General features: G+C 35.5%; 1 protein-coding gene across 1 annotated transcript in view; it reads left to right on the top strand.

Annotated features, from left to right (window-relative positions):
• PTPRQ (protein tyrosine phosphatase receptor type Q) overlaps nucleotides 1-17,543 on the top strand; it is a 139,656-nt gene that overhangs the window by 25,635 nt on the left and 96,478 nt on the right. Inside the window, exons 18-24 of the mRNA XM_067289925.1 lie at nucleotides 2,689-2,849; nucleotides 3,802-3,913; nucleotides 4,718-4,944; nucleotides 8,880-8,949; nucleotides 11,467-11,666; nucleotides 12,963-13,212; nucleotides 16,809-16,937. Coding sequence (XP_067146026.1) covers nucleotides 2,689-2,849; nucleotides 3,802-3,913; nucleotides 4,718-4,944; nucleotides 8,880-8,949; nucleotides 11,467-11,666; nucleotides 12,963-13,212; nucleotides 16,809-16,937 — 1,149 coding nt within the window. The remainder of the gene's footprint in view (nucleotides 1-2,688; nucleotides 2,850-3,801; nucleotides 3,914-4,717; nucleotides 4,945-8,879; nucleotides 8,950-11,466; nucleotides 11,667-12,962; nucleotides 13,213-16,808; nucleotides 16,938-17,543) is intronic.

The raw sequence follows: 17,543 nt of genomic DNA, 5'->3' as shown, positions 1-17,543 counted from the left end.
TTTCACAGTGAGTGAGGTTAAGCAGGTTTACAAATGTTGCAGATCATAAACTATTCAAGGGCTGTTTCTTACTGAATACATGATAAAACTTAATGGGATGAGATCTCAATCTTGAAATGTGTGTATGCAGTCTACTGTAATGTCATAATGTAAAATGCAAATAGCATTTAAGGAACAGAAAGATGGTGACACCAGAACTACCTCAACCAATTACTGCTTTCTTACACTACTTTTTATACATTTATCTGTCACAATGACATGATATGAGAGAGACCTGAGAAGTGTGGGAAATTGTCACTGACTGACATGCAGTTGTATGTCTGCCTTTAGGCATCAGTCCTTGACAAACTTTCAGTGGCTTCTCCATTGTTATTTCCTGAGCACAGGGACAATACTACGAGGGGAATGAAGCAGGACATCAAAGAGAGCCTTTAAAATACGGAGACACGGGGTTGAAAATCCTTAAATTTGCTGTGAGATAATGCCTGCAAAACTATGAATAAAATATCTCGCATGCCTTTAAAAGTTTAATCTATGACCACAATGCTATAACACTTTAGTTGCAATTAATTATTTTTCCTAATGCAGGGAAGAGTTAATTCTGTTTTGGGTGACCTAATAATGCATGCTTTTACTTAAACATCTTAAGATAACATTGGGATGTGGAGCCTGCTGGTTTATAATGCTTAGTTTTGGAAAAATTAGCACATCCTAGTTGTATTTTGCAATCCCTACTCACTGATATATCTGCTCAACCGTAACTAATTCTTAATAAACTCTCTCAGAATGTATATTGCAAAAGTTGAGTGCTATTCCAGTGGATGAAATTTGCAAGAAAGTGTTCTGACTACTCTTTACAGAAATATACTGGAAAAAAACAGCCACTGCTGGTAAGAGGTGTGTGTGCATGTGCATGTAACAGAGAAGAAGATTGTAGAAGAACAGGTGCATTGAGGCCCAGGTGAAGCAGATTCTTTTGGATGTTGTGGTTAAATCCTGCAAAATAGATAGAACTGAGGCTTTTGTTCAGCGTCAGTGGAAAGGGTAATTCTCTGTCATGGGATAATAGCAGGAAGAGCATTAGCTCCATGGGGCTAAATTTTGTTTTGAAGTATTCAGAAATCTTTTTCCATGAAGGCATTTCTATGCTCACTTTAACTGCTGAGTCAGAAGTAATTCAACTGAGGTAAAGAGATGACTTCAAGTATTGTGATAACTGTACACTCAGATTAATCACGGGTATGTGTAAAAGACTTGTACATACATAAAATCCAACATTAGAGGAAGATGAGATGAGTGCTGGAGAAATAATAATACTAATGATAATAGTAGAACATTAAATTTATGTAAGTGTAACAGAAGGAAGAAATTATGCTCTCAGTTGCATTTTTGTGCCTCCGCATATATTACTAATTTTTTTGTTGTGTTCGGTATTAAAATAAAACAAAAAGTTAAAATCATATATCAGATAAATGCAGATAGAATATAAAATATGAAGGTAATATTTGAATATATGAATATATATACTGCAATATGTTATGGCAGAGCTGGAGGAATCGGTGGGAAAATTCTGCAACTTTGGACAATCAGAAAGAAGAGAACATGAAGGATATATATTATATTCTAAGCAGATTTGCAGTAGATAAGAAATGAGTGGAGCTCTTTCAGAATAGAAGTGGCGTGAGATTCAGGCTGAGCAGAATGATATTAGGATTTGAACAGTGCTAGAAGATTTAGAAAACAGGAATAACTTGAATCAAGACTTCCAAAGAAGCATGTTACTAAAGGAGTCAGAAGACACTGCAAGGGTAGTGGTGAGTTTGAAATGTGACAAATAATAGCATCACTGAATGGGCATGCTCTGGGAGTTATACATAGGGACAGCTGCTAGCTACAAAATAGAAGGGAGAGAGAGATGCATGGCTATGAATTGTGCAGGTGGATAAATTGTATAATTGTAGGTTATTTTTAATGCTAATTCTATTATCATTATTTAGATATTTAGATTTTTTTAAGATAATTTTTAATGATCTGTTGAAGAGGCTTAAATCTGGTTCATTATTAGGCCTTGAAGAGGGTGATTACAGATTTAAAGATCCATTTAAGGGCAGAAAAAAGAAGAGAATGAGATGATGTGACAGGAGCAGTTGGATACTAGGCTTGGTGGAGTGCTGAGGAGAAACATATTTTGCTTATTTTGGAGTAAAACATCCAAATTTTGGGAACATAACTCACTAGACTTCCTGGAACTATTGAGATTGAGAATATATGAAAAGTATAAAAGAGAATAGCCCTGTGGCAAGCAACAGAACAAACACAAGCTGTATGTTGAATTTCAACAATAGCACTAGTTATTCCAGCAATAGTGCCAGCTTTAATGTTGAGTCCAGCAGAAATACCAAGACTGTGCAGAGATTCTTTGTTAACCCAACACTGGACAGAGATACCTGAGCTTGCTTTCTACAAGTTGGGATATCTACGTGGCATAGTTTGGAGATTATCAGTCAAGTCTCGGAGGCAGTATAGCAACTGGAGTATAACACCCTGTTCTATCCAGGCTATTTAGCAGTTATCCTTCATGTAGTAAGTAAATTGTTCTTGGATGCCTTTATATTCAGTTCTAATTAGTGATATATTTATAATGGGTACATTAAGGTTAATGTTTTTTATTCCACAATTCTCTTTCAGAACCCGCAAAGCCAGAAGGGCTTAAATTCTTCAATGTTTCATCACATTCTTTTTCATTGTACTGGAGAGTACCCTATGGACATGTAGACAGATTTCATGTGGATCTTATTCCTGATCATGGTTCTGTTGTTATCCTAGATCTTGGAGCTAGGGAGTATCAAGTATGTGCTTTTATTACAGTGCTTGGATGGCCAGCTTATGCTTATGCACTGTGCTGATGAGGAATCCTTTGCTAATCCAGGCTTGCTTCCTTAACTATTTAACACAGATATGAATATGAAAGTATTAATGAGAACTTTGTGAAAGCAAATTTCAGCATCTAGAGTTTGTTACCTGTTGTTAACAGTTTTTGAATTTATTTTTTTAAGTCTGCTCTAAAGATACAGCCAGTCATCCAAGGGTTCATGAATAGTTTAACAAAGGAAGGGCAGAGCTATTGAGTAATACAGGCTCATTAATTGTGTACTTGCCAGGAAGATCTGGCCTTAAATCATTCATGCAGGCAACACTTTGCTACTAAGCCATCAAAAAGAAATAGGAGCACTTTTTGGTTCTACTGTCTGGAAAATATAATAATATTCATAATAATGGCTGTTCTGGTTGTTTTGTTTTTGTTTTTTATTGGAACTGCAAAGATACAGGTATTTTATATAAATGCTTGCTAAAAACTTTTTAATTATGTTTATTTAAGATAGGCTAGCTTAACCATCAGAAACTTGGAAGTTTTTCAGACTGTTATTGTATTTATTCTTTCCAAAAGGGATTTTATAATGCTTCGTATGTACTTGGATAATATAGTGATGATGATATAGAAAACCCTTTATAGATAAACTGATAGACAGGCGATTCTGTGATAAAATTAATAGTTAATTTTGTTGTTCTTTAATATTGAATGTTATACAAGTCTTATGGTGGGTAGTTAAATAAGACAGCAAAATGCTATCCTGTAGCTAATGAATGTAAACTACTGTCTTTACTGTTCTAATGTCTGTTCTGTTTCTAAAAGCATATTAAAACATCATCTTCAGTAACACAGGGCTAAACTTTTCTTTTTTTTTTCTTATGTTCATGATTCCCGGTAAAAGATTTAATTAAATCAATGTCATATTTTAGGCTGATTTTTCTAATACTGCTCCTGGAATGACCTACAATGTGACAGTTTCTGCAGTGTCTTCTTCAATATACAGTTCACCTGCCAGTAGAACAGTGACAACAAATGTGACCAGTGAGTTAATAATAACTGCTTAAATTTTATTGATTTTTGTTACCTATGCTTTGTTGTGTTTACTATATGCACAGCAGTGCCTGAAAAATGATAATCAGTTACAACTTTTAACAGTTACCATAATTTTTCATCATCTTTAGCTGTAAAAAAACATATGCTGAATCTGAGTGTTCTACAAGAATATGGGAGATTCTCTGATAGATGTTTTTAAGAAGCAACCCTGGATGTGACTAGTAGTTGCATTAATCCTTTAGCTTGGCTATTTAAAAAAAATGCATAATGGTAAAGAATTTATAAGCTTTTAAAAAATCTGCTGTTGTATCATGTGTAAAATGCATACCCCAGTTTATACATGTAGCTGTAGGCATTTGAGAATTTTCAGATAAATGTAGCCATATCAGATGCAATTTGGAAAATAGTGCAATATGGTTTTGAATGGTTTTAGTGAAAGGACCTGAAATTAAGCATGCTATAATATCTCAGATATTAAATTGGCATTAAACTCTATTTTGTCCATGAAGATGTTGAGCATTACATACTTTACATTCTTCAAAAAAAATGTTTCTGGTGCTCCAAAAATAAATTAATTGTTTTGTAACAGTATTCTAGCCAGAAAAAAAAAGCTTCTTATTTAACAGTACATTAGTCTTCAGTAGTTTTACTGTTTTATGCTGACAGATGATTTAATATCTTTATAATAGCTGTGAAGATGTCTCCATTGCTATCTGGCAATTTAACAAAGACTTTTTTCTCTCTCTCTCTCTCTCTCTCTATATATATATATATATATTTTTTTTTCTTTAGATCCTGGGCCCCCTTTGTTCCTTGCAGGTGAAAGAGTGGGCTCTGCCGGCATTCTGCTGTCGTGGAATACACCATTGCATCCGAATGGGAGGATTCTGTCCTACATTGTTAAATACAAAGAGGTCTGCCCATGGATGCAAACAGCTTATACACAAGTTACAACAAAGCCAGATAGTTTGGAAGTTCTTCTTACCAGTCTTAACCCTGGAACAGCTTATGAAATTACGGTAAAAGCTTTATGAATGTCTTTTGGTATTTTGAATTCTGATTTATTGTATACTGTGTGAGATTATAGTAGGTGCATAAAATATTTGTGAAGCACCTTGCTAATTACTGTTGTTGTATAACAAAATACATTATCCAGGTATTTATTTACTGTAGTAATTTTTAAGTGTATTTTAAATCATTTCCAGCCAAAAATGCACTAAAACAATCTCTTCTGTTAATACTCCTGCTGACATATGGCATTATGTGGTAGAGAGTAAAGGGCAAAGGGTAGAATTTTCAAAAATATCTAAATCCCTCTTCACTGAGGTTTAATCTTTGAAACTGCTGATACACTTTGGATATTACACTTTGATTTCTAAATCACCTGCAGCCAAATCCAAAAAAGCATGTAGATGCTTAATTCCTACTTTGATTTTAAACTTAATTAGTTTAAGAAGGAGTTTGCTTTCCTAAATGTCTGTTTAGATTTAGCCTGTAAATGCCTTGGCCTGATTTCCTTAACCTGAGTTTTTTACCTAGTGTCATCTCCTGAAATAAAAAACCCATACTTTTCTGTTTCCTTTCCGTAGATATTTACTGCCTGAATATCCACTGTCATAATCAGTACCTTTATTTTCGTACGTTCTGTATATGCAATGTGTTTGCACTAAGATTAGGCACTCCTGATCCATGTCTGAACTCTTCAACAATGAATGACTTCACATGGACAGAAATAAACTATTATCCTCTTGGCAATAGTTGCAGTGCAGTTCTTTTCTCCACTTATTTTTCATAAGAGCCTTGGAGAGATGCTTTTTTTCATCGTCAAGTATGAAATGGAATATGTTTGATTTGCCTGCTTCCATATAACAAAAGTTCTTACAACTCAAAAGTATCTAAAAATATTGGAATTTACCAGACTAGGAATAAGGCTGTGCAGCGATTCTTAGTAGAGTTGGTGTGAATGCATAAGGTAAACATCCAGTTATGCCTACCACCGTGGGTAAGTTGCTCACTGTGAATCTAGTAGTGATGACCATGCTTCTAACCGAAAAAAATATAATCACTTAGACCCTAAGCAGATTAATCTGCTCAGAGAAATTGTGTAATTAAGGAGAGTTCAATTTACAATTCTGAGTACCTCAGTAACACTTATGTGGGATTCATTATTTAAGTTTTCGCAGACTCCATTCTCTTTCCCTATATGATTCTTCCCTGGGAAAATTCCAGGACATCTTTAATCATTTGTTTTATTTAGCAATAGTTTGTTGGTATGTCGGTATACATGGGAAGCTTTCCTTGTCGTCACTGGTGTTTGAAACATTAATCTAAGAGCAGAGTTTGACTCATTAAAATGACTTGTGACCCAACAACATCTGTCTAGTAGAGGCAGCATGATTTTTCTCATGGGTGAATAAGTGTCTGTTGGCTCGATGAGAGTTGTTATATTATATGCTGTTTTGGTGGGCTACCTGGCTGGCTGACCCACTAGCAACCTCACAGATTCAATAACCACTCAGGTATTTTATAATAACCACTGAAGTACTTTCCCTACTTCACAGATGTGACCAAAAAGTAACATTACATGTTCTCCATCTCTTCAGCAATTTAATGTGGTTCTTTGATTAGGTTTTGGAGTCTATTATGTCATTTAAAAGTAGGATCTTGATTTTTGCATAGGTGAAAATTCCTTTTTCTTTTTTTTTTTTTTTTTTTTTAGGGTACCAGGTTTGATCTTCTTGTTAAATTCCTCTTAGTAAATACTGTGACAATAGTTTAACATAGTCAACCTTATATAAGCTTTCAATGTAGGTTTCCAGTCTGTTCATAACAGCCCAGTCTTAAATTTGTTTCTTTACATGTGATGAAAAAACACTTTTAAAGAAATAGCAGTTAAAGTGATGATTTGTTAAATGGCAGAGAGAGGGTTATGGATAATATTGGACAGTTGATCATTGATAATTTTGTAAAAACATGCGGTCAAGATATTTTTCTAAACTTCAAATAATTAGTGGTATCATTATCTTTCAAAGCATAAGAATTAATATTCCTTCCAAATGTGAGTATCAGCTACTTGAACTTTGGAGGATCTTTTATTATTTACATCGTAACCTGGTCCTTTTTAAATGTTTCCAAGCTCTTTTCTATAATACCACTTTGTGTCAGTGAACTCTAGAAGCTAATAGTACACTGAGTAAGCATTCATTTTGATTTCTCTGTAAAGATAATTGGTGTGCATCGTTATTTTTTTACCATGCAAACTTTTGTATATTTCTGTCATAGTAACCTTGAGTTCTCTTGAAACTGCACATCTCAAATGGGAAACTTTCCATGCTCCTCTTAAGTTTCCTTTTCCTTTCTGCACCCTTTCTACAATGCCTACTTTGAAATGAGATAACAAAAGATTATAACTGTATTCCAGGTGAGGAAATCTGTTTAGATTTATATAGTAATATTCTGATATTGTCAGTATTTTTGATTGCCTGTCAACCCCCAAAGATCTCCAGGTAATTTTGTTGGCTATTACAATTAATGTAGAATTCATCAATGCATAAGGACAGTTCAAGTGATTCTTTCTGTGATACAGAAACAGGTAGGGTTGGCTGAAGTCACCTGGGGTGTGCGTGCATGGAGTTGTGTGTGTGTATGGTAAAGGAAGGAGCTGCTCAGTGATACAGATTGTTTTCCCATCAAGCAGAATACACTGCAAAGTGTTTATAGGCATCTGCATCCCTTTGCATCCTGGATTGAGTCTTCCCCTGTTGCCTCATATTTCTTCTTCGTACTTTGTTTGCCTTTGCTTAGTGCTTTTATTTAAATATTTTTAGCATTTTCTGAAAGGCGTACAAAGTAGTCCTGGCAAGTGATTAGAATGTTCTTCCTTTCTGTTCTGCTCTCTGCTTCCGCTCTTTCCCATTCTTATCCCTTGTGTGTGCCTGTCACTTCTACTGTGACCCATGCGTCATTTTGCAGTTCTGCCCCTTCTCTCCTGCCTTCCCCACAGTTTGCACTGTCAGTCCCTTCAGCACAGCTACCACACTTTTGCTCCCTGCCAATGGGGAGAGGGGTGACTCTGCCACAGCTTTAGCCTTCCTAGCAAGCTTTTTGCTTTTGCTTTTCCTTTCACACACTTCTTGCGATCATTGTTGGAATTTTTAGCATCTATTACCTTTTGTTGCCTCTATCAATTCTTTTCAAAATAAATAGGGAAATCTTATTCCTCTTTCCTTCTAAGTAGGATTGACTGTTGCATACCATGGTCCGTCATTGTTCAAATTGTCAGAAAGTCCTGTATAGCAGAGCAAATTGCGCCTGTTGCTGTGTTTATCTCCACATATTCTGCCACAGCCTCAGTTTACTGCCCTTCCAGGTGTGAGACTGGGCTATGATCATAAACACTGAGGCACATCCACCCTACACTGCTTCCATGGTTCCCTGACCTGTTGACTTTTCCCCCATTCCAAAGACATGCTTTCCTAGGATTTCTCCTCTGAGGGAGGTTGACCTGCTCTTTGTGTACTTCAGCAGTTCAGGATATAAAAGAGAACCTACTTCCCTTTCTTGTCTGTTAAGTTACAAGGGGAGTAAAATGGGAATGGAGTAGCAGTTTTATTCTTAGCTAGTAAAAGTGAGTGAATTGTAAGGAAAAGGAGTGTTACTCATGTTATTCTTGCTGTTGACTTTAGCATAACACAGGAACACAGCATTTTTGAAGGGTGAATATGTGCACATAGCCTTTTTCTTGACTGGATTACACTGACAATTTTTCCATTTTATTTTTTACTTTTAAATGTTGAGTGTAAATTAAACAATACAGCTAGAAAAAGCATGTTCATTTGTATATTTATAGTTTAAAAGCTCTACAAGATAAATCTTTGTGTATCCTTAAGATATGCATAGTCCCTGGCACTATGTGTCCTATGGGTTCTCTAATGTAACTTTTTTTTTGCTGTAGGTTGCTGCTGAGAACAGTGCTGGTGTTGGAGTATTTAGTGATCCCTTTCTTTTTCAGACTGCAGAAAGTGGTAATTTTAATAAAGCTGCTAATTATTTTAATTAAAGCTGCTTTAATTTATTCAGATAAAGTATCCCCAATATTTTTTCTTTTATACTTGAACAAATTCTTATGTATTTAGAAGAAAATCCTTATTCTTTCCTTACTCTCTCACTCAATGGAAAAAGTGCATTTTCATCCTAGATGCTTATTACAGCATTTAGAGTGTTCACATATGGGGGTTTCTTATATGTAAATTCTGTTTCTGTTTGGGTTCTCCTATGGCGCGTTCAAGGTGGGATGCTTCCAGAAAGCAAGGTCGGAGGAGAGCAGAGCTACCCGTTAAGTAGCGCCATCAGCTGTGGCTTACAGCAGTACTGGGAGACAGACTTTGTTGTGGGATCAGCACTTGCAGTGCCTCCTGGTGTCATACCCCATTTTTTGAGTTTAGTGCTGGAGTCAACTACCTGTCCTAAGAAGTCCAACACAGAATATATTTTATTAAGCTTTTACTTCTTAATTTGGAAACTAAAAAGTCAAAATTATAATGCATGGTGGAAATGAAAATTTGACTTGAAGGTTTTGCAATTTTTTTATAAAAACTAATTCTAGTCTAAATTTCCATATTCTTTATTAATTTACAGTTTGTAGTCTTGCTCTTGCAAGCACTGCAGGAGCAATTCAGCTTGGCCAAAGGACTGGCAACAGGCCAATTTGAGGGGTTAGTGGATCTCAGTGGAATATGGAATTCATGGTGCTGCAGAGGTGAACGTCCCTCCATGTCTGGGGCTTCTGTTTGGTTTCTGTAGCAGTGCAAACTACAGAGTGCCAAGCCTCAGTTAATGGCAGGAAATTATCACTCTGCATGAGATCTGTGTGCTTAGAACTACAGCTCTTCTGAGATAACTCCATGGCTTATGAAACCAAGTATGAGAAAGGATAGTAAATTTGCCACATAGAGCTGAGCATTATTCTTCACTATGCTTTGTAAGTTATTGCTGGTGGAGAATAATATTTCAGTGGGTTTGTTTTACTCAAGTTTGACAGGACAGCACTGCAGCATTTTTTCATAAGAGAACATTAGCTCTTTGTTTTTTGATGCATCTCTGCTTACACATTTATTAAAGGTAGAAACCCTTATCATAAATGTAATTGGGGTGTCTGTTCAAATGCGAGGTGAGAGCTGTTTGTCACCGACACTACATTTATACTTTTACTTTCTCCTTATCTTTCTCCTTAACCCTAGCTCTGATGTTTAAAGAAACCCCAACGTCTTGGTCAAAATGAATAGGTACAGTTCAGAATAGCAAAGTTAACCAAAAGAGATGATTATTTAAATACAAAGGACTTTGCTATAGCAAGTTCTCAATGAATTGATGATAATCATAGTAGGAGCTGTAGTCTGGGGGCGGGGGGGAGGGAAAGCAAGATCTGCAAAGGAACTCTATAAATAAGGCCCTAATTCAGCAGGGCCTAGGGCAAGAGCTAAACATGAGGCTTGGAAGATCTGTTTCAATTTAGCTAGGGAAGATCTTCTGTAACTGTGAACATATATATACTTGTATATTTTTAAGGCAATATACTCCTTTTCTCTGTAGTACCAAGGCTAGCTGTCAGTGCTACTGCACACGCCATACAGACAGGACTGAGAGAGAGCTACAGTGCTCTAATTCTTAGGCAGGAAAGTTCTGATAGTCACATTAACTTCTTTATGTTTACATTACACAAGCATTTAAAGTCTCATTTAGATGCTTTATCCCGTTCCTTTGTACTGTGATTGATACTGATGCTCTGACACAAATTCCTGAAAACTGTCACTGATACAAAGAACAGCGTTTCTACAGTTACAGTGAATATTGAAATTTAATTGAACTTTTAAAAGCTATCAAAAAAATGCATCCAATTGAAAGGGTGACATAGGTAAAGTCAAATAGAACACCCAATGCTGTCATATACTCTTAAACAAAAAATGGGCAAACATTTATGCTTTAATCTCTTTCAACTGTAGTAAACTTGTTTGCTGCTTCTGACAGTAGATAATATATTTCTAGGAAGAATTTTTAAGGTGACCAAACCAATTACTGTGTTATGTATAAGACTGAATATAACCATATTTCTCACTTAAACTAGATTAAGAGAGAGCTGGTTGCATATCACTTACTTTGCATGTATTTGTGAATGGTTGGCATTTCTTTGTTTCAGCATTTGGAAGTTAGAAATGGGGGTATTACAAATAAAAAAGTGCAAGTTTTTTTGGTACTTAAAACGGAGTGAAATAGTTGATAGTAGAGTGGATAGCAGAGTTGGAGAGGGAAGAAGAAAAAATACAAACACAGGCCGTTAATTGGTCTAACTCAAATGATTCTTTAAAAGCTAAGATTACAGGAAATAGGAGAGCAGAAACCCTTAAAATGTAGTAGATTCCTCAGGTACTGCAGTACTGAATGATAATGAAACTCATTTTGCACCAGGATAGATTTGATTCTGAAGTACACATTAACTGAGAAGAAAAAGTATATCTCACTGCTTTGTTTGTTTTGTTTTCAAGCTCCAGGTAAAGTAGTGAATCTCACAGTTGAAGCCTTAAATTATTCAGCTGTAAATCTGATATGGTTTCTCCCTCGGCAACCAAATGGAAAGATAACTAGTTTCAAGATTAGTGTGAAACATGCAAGAAGTGGAATCATCGTGAAAGATGTCTCTGTTAAAGTAGAGGACCTTCTGTCTGGGAGGTTACCAGAATGTAATGTAAGTGTTACAAATTTTTAAATTAGAAATAGACTCAAGCCACAGAAAATAGTTTTATATTTGAATTTTTAGGGGGAAAAAAATTTGGAGGCTTGCTTTTCAGAACAATCCCAAACATTTTACAGACCGAGGCCCGAGCAGGTTATACAGGATAAAGAAAAGCCTTTCTGTCTGGAATAGATTAAATAGAATACTTTTTCTTGAAAAGCTCAGTTTAATCAAAGTAAAAATGTTAAGGAAGGTCAGTTTCTGTGGTTTTTTTTTACAGAAAATGGTTAAATAAATAATTCTGGCTTTTCATGTCTCATTTGGATAATTCTTAACATTCAACTTGAAAAGGTAAGAATTTGTTGTTGACAGGTAGCTATTGACTTCTATATTAATGTTAATACTTTATTTTTATATATAATATGATAATACCTTGTATATTTTAAATGTATGCTTTAGTCTGTGTATGACATTTCAACATTACCAAAGCACTTTTCATATCAACATGAAAAGAAACAGAAGTAGCAGAGCAATATTTTTAAAAAAATGTTTGGGCAGACTATGTTGTTCTTAAAATAAGCATTCTTTGAAAAGTTTCTGAATTTTAACTATTCATTGGATTCAGACCTAGAACCAATGTATACCTTTCAGAATTTCTTGAGGAAAATTGTCCTTACCAGCCAGCTTTGTTCTGAGCGGAGTGCTGTGATTGCTAGGATGTCAGGTTTTCTGACTTTTATTATTTTCAAGATGCTAGTGTTAGTACTTTTATTTAATGAAAAGTGCAGTTTTTCATGGTAACAAATTATTAGGACTTTGGTTTCAGATTTTATGTGCAAGATCATCTTAGGTGTTATGAAGGCTCCCAACATCAGACTGATTTCATTCAGCATTGAAAAGAAAGACTGCCACCTACTGAATCATAAGCATTAGTTATTGTAATTTCTAGCAGTTTTTCAGAGGTCTCTCCTGATACTATGGATCAGGAACCTCCCATCTAATCTTAAGCATTATGTATGCTGTATATGTGCATATATACAAATATATGTATATGTGTGTGTGCATATGTGTTCATATATATATATATGTTCTTTATATATTTATGATGTAGAAGAATCTCATTAAGGTACTTGTCAAAAGGATGGCTGAATGCTGAAAATGGAATCTGGGAATAATTAAATGAAGATTAGAGAGCTGCTTCCATGCAATCATATTTGAGATCGCACACACACACACACCCCTATATATGTATATATGTATATATGTATATGGATTTGGCCTACCATATTTCATATTTTGTCTTTATAGGATAACAGTGAATCCTTTTTGTGGAGTACTACCACTCCTTCAACTACTTTTGGCAAATCCACAATTCCTTCACGGACTACAGTTACACCAAGTGCAGTGGCACCTAGTCAAATGAGCTCTGTTTGGAATGAACCAATTAGTTTTGTTATAACTAACCTCAGACCATACACCACCTATCTCTTTGAAGTCTCTGCGGTTACCACTGAACCAGGTTACATTGACAGTGCAATTGTCCGGACGCCAGAATCAGGTATATCCTGCTTTCAATAAGTAATAAATATGTTGAGTACTCAGATTTATTTGAAAACATGTAAAATATCAATGTAAAGTTATGCTTCAAGATACTTCAGTTTGAATCCGTCTTTTTCTGTATTGCGCACTTGTACTTCTTTACATGCTTACCTAATTTTACCTGATAGAATCAACTGAAAGTGTCCATAGTTGTTAATGTATCTACTAACGTACAAAGGGAATTCAGTTTTAGTGGAAAGACAAAGATATCAAAGTAAGCTAAGGATAGATAATTTTTTTTCTTAAATTTATGAAAACTTCAGGATAATTCAAGAAGAATTGGGATTAATGGCACAATGGAAGGAGAATTAGTAATAAAGATGGAGAGAAAACAAATGTGTCAGGCATGGTATTAAAAAGTATCGTGTGTGTTGTATACATAGCAATGAACTTAAAGCTTCCTTACCTTTGTGGAAAAATAAACAATATAAGGAAAACTCCTTTGGCATGGTCTCTATGGACCTGTTGTAGAAAGTTGTGCAGTGCTAAAGAAAACTAAACGCTAGGGCACCTGATTCTGGGTTACTTGCAATGCACTGAGAAGTTAGGACTGGAAGTCAAGATTGTCCAGGAGCAAGTTTTATAATGGCTTAAGTAATGGGCAATGTTAAGACAGCCATCTCAGAAGGGTATGTTTCTGTTTTTAGAAGAATGTTATTCTGGCTTGTCTGTTTGAATGTTATTCTCTTTGCTAGTACATCAGCCTTTCGTCTGACACGGTTTGATGTTTCTGGGTTCCACTTTTGTACGTCAGAATTCATAGCACTTTTCAGATGAAATGTAATTTTCTCCTAGCACTGTTCATTTGAATGGCTTTGCTAGAATTAAAATATCCTTAGTTTTCAGTTCTGTCTAGAGTAAAGGAAGTTACTCGAGACAGGATAGTTTCTGCTCTAACAACTTCAGGGCTGCTTTCCAATTTATTTTTCTTTTTGTTAACATCCTAGGATAGGTGCACTAGTTAATAAGAAAATCTTGAAGAGTGATGGAAAGGAAGCTTATCCAATAGGGCTTAGTTCTGCTAAATACAAACAAAAATGTCAGCTGTTTGAAAAATAAGATCTTCAGTCCTTGCTTACCAGGCACCTGTACAGTACTGTATGGTCTGGGAAAAGGGAAATTGGCTGACTGGTCGGGTGGGTGGATGCGCGATGTACCCAGACCCACCGACACACCCAGAATAAGCCCAGATGACCCAAGCTTCAGTAAGTCCTTCCTCTTGGAAGCACTGAGGTGCACCCAAGCTTCTGGGTCCAGCTACATTAGATCTTCACCTTATAAACATTCAGGTGCTTGCTAAAGTGCTGCCCTGTGGGTCTTGCATGTCTGTGTAGGTCGTGCCAGGGTTCCTTTTCTGAACCTGATGATAGTGTTGGTTGGTGATTTCTTGGGAAGGCATTATGAATTAATAGAGTTTTTGCCTCATGATTTTTCTTTTTCTCTTCTTCGGTTTGCTTAAGTGTTAAAGTTCATATATAGTATAATTATGAGTTAGGAGTGTAGCTTTACAATTATTTTAATAACCCCCACTAGCCCAAATATGAAGCACCATCATCCAGTCTGTCTCTAATTACTGATATCCACTTCCCTTTACCAAATGTCTGTATTGTTCCAAGACTCTCTCTAGTGTCACACTAACTATGCCAGTTTCTTCTATGGACAAAAACTGCATTTCAAGTACTCTACTGGAGTGTCTGAGGTAAGGCTTGAGGGATAGAAATCGATGGATTTGTGATAGTTTGTGATAGCAGGTGGGAGGATAGAGAGCACATCTATTTCAAATCCCACATTTCCTGCTCACAAAGTAGAATGACACTGATTTGTTGTCATGGTAGCGCATCTGGCCATACAGGTGAAGAAGATAGATGCCCCTACTGTATAGCTCATTGAGGTTTCATTTTAAAAAGCTGAAATTTCTGTTCCCTCCAAACAGATTTTTCTGAGCTGTGCTGAGGCTTTCTTGTGTTCCTGACAAAGACAGTATCTTTGGGTTTTTTTCAGAAAAGGCTACTAAAGAATTTTAAAATGCAGCATTATAAATATAAATTATATTACAGTATGTTTGTAAAAACCCAGCATGCAGATGTTTTTCTTGCTGGGACTACAGTCAAGGGGAGGCTACTTCTACAAAGTGAAAAGATGTAGACCTTGAAAAAACTTCGGACTCGTAAGATGATACTTCAGAATAATATGCAATTGCAGCTGATGCTATTAGAGTAACTAAGAACAATTAAATAATCACTACTAACTAATATCTAGCATATTTTTCAGGAGTGACAGAATCTTTATTTTCCTTCATTGGCAGAGTTCTTATTCTGACAGCTTCCTTGATAGGAAAGAATTATCTTGTTTTTATGTCTTAGTTGCTTTGGATATTGTTATAAATTTTGCTGTCTCTTCCAGCTAATGAATTTTTCCAGCTTTACAGGCGAACCAAAAATGTCTGGGCTATCTCCAGTGTAGTCAATATGCTAGGAAACTTCTGTGATGTACTTTGGGTTTTAAAATGACATAGTTCTTTTTAAAAGTAATATGCAAGTTAAATGCACATGATGTTTACAGGGTCAGCCTGTATCTCCATGTTGGCTTATAACTGAATTTAATGGGGAAAAGTAATTGGCAAAACCATGCACAGATGATCAAAGTATTATTTTTGGTATATTGAAGTTACAGATGCATCCTTTTGTAGTTTTGACCCATTACCCATTAATTTTTCAGTGTTATGCCTTATCTGACCCCAGTTTCAAAATGAAATCGTACTGCGGTTAGACACTTCAAAACACACAAAATCCTGATTTTCACAGTACTTTGTATCGAGGAGTTTCAGTAAGCTTCCTTCAGTATTCTGCATTTTTGAACATCAGGGTTTTTTACTCTATACAGATGAAAAAATTGCACATCCTTTAGTTGTCTTTGGATTCAGTTCTGCCTCTCAATAACAATCTCTGTAATTTACTGATACAGCAAGTTACCCTTTAAAAAGGACAGGGATCTGATTCTGCAATCACTTGAATACATGTTTCATTTAATTTATGTGACTAGTTCCATGAAAAGAAAAGATTACTCAAGTATGTAAAGTTTTTGCAGGCTTAATTGTTTCCAGCTTTACATTTTTGGATAGCAATATCATTAGTGCTATCAGATACCTTCAATATGACATATTCTCCAAATGAAAGAAGAACCTGTGTATGGAAGGAAAACTTATCTGATGTGAGTTGCATATTGCTGAGCATCACTGTAGTATTTGAGCATCTTCTGTATGTAATCCATACCACGATGAAGTCCTTACTAGACTTAGCAGAATCCCTGCCACCTCTTTCCTTAAAGATTATTTGCACACTACTAGCTCTCTTGATAGATATCTTTTACCAGCATTGCCTTGGGAAAAAAAGTAAATGAAATAAAAATAAGTCATTTTAGTGAGATGTGCTTTTAGTGTAACTTTCCCTCAGCTTATTTAAAGCTTAGGTTTAAAATGAGTCAGCTGACATGTCGTTCTGGGAAACTCTAATATAAATTATTACATGCTCAAAGCTTTTTCTAATATTGTTTAAGTTCCAGAAGACCCACCACAAAATTTTGCCAAGAGCAACATTACAGCAAAGTCTTTCTTGGTGACTTGGGACCCACCAACCATAGTAACAGGAAAGTTTAGTTATAGAGTTGAGCTGTATGGACCATCTGGTAAGTCTGAGTTGATGATTTTTTTTTTCCTTTTTTGTTCTGGTGATTATTTTCTTACACTTGTATTCTAGCATCACTAGCAATCAAGAAGAATGAATATTTGAAAGCAGTGCTACATATCCTTTTCACTATTAGACTTGTTAATGGTTCTTAGATTACTTTTCAGGGAAAAGTCTGCCCATTTTAAGAATGGGTAGATAATGAAATTCAATGTTAGAAATTCCTAAAACTGGAGGAAACCAACTGTCCTCGCTCTTTCAGAGAGATGACAGTCTGAGCTCTCAGTTGAGTCAGGATGCTTGTATATTCAAATCATTCTGTATCTTACTGTTACTCTTTTTCTCTTTCTGCTGAATAAGGGTTTCTGGGGGATTTTCATCCTCATGTAGTATGCTGTCTGTTTTGGTGTTACTGTAAATTTTTTAACTCAAACGTGTAGTTAAAGAAGGTATTTAACTGCATATAGTTAAATAAGAATTTAATGAGCTATATACTAATGTTTTAATGGGATCACCCAGGAAAAGCAGTAGAAGTTAATTTATAAACAAAAAAAAGTCTCTCTTTTTAAAATCCATACCTCCTTCAGATGGTATTTTAGGGTTTTTT

Source organism: Apteryx mantelli, chromosome 1 (assembly GCF_036417845.1).
Source record: "Apteryx mantelli isolate bAptMan1 chromosome 1, bAptMan1.hap1, whole genome shotgun sequence".
Classification (NCBI taxonomy): domain Eukaryota; kingdom Metazoa; phylum Chordata; class Aves; order Apterygiformes; family Apterygidae; genus Apteryx; species Apteryx mantelli.
The sequence above is the reverse complement of the archived record's forward strand: the minus strand, read 5'-3'. Positions and strand labels throughout refer to the sequence as shown.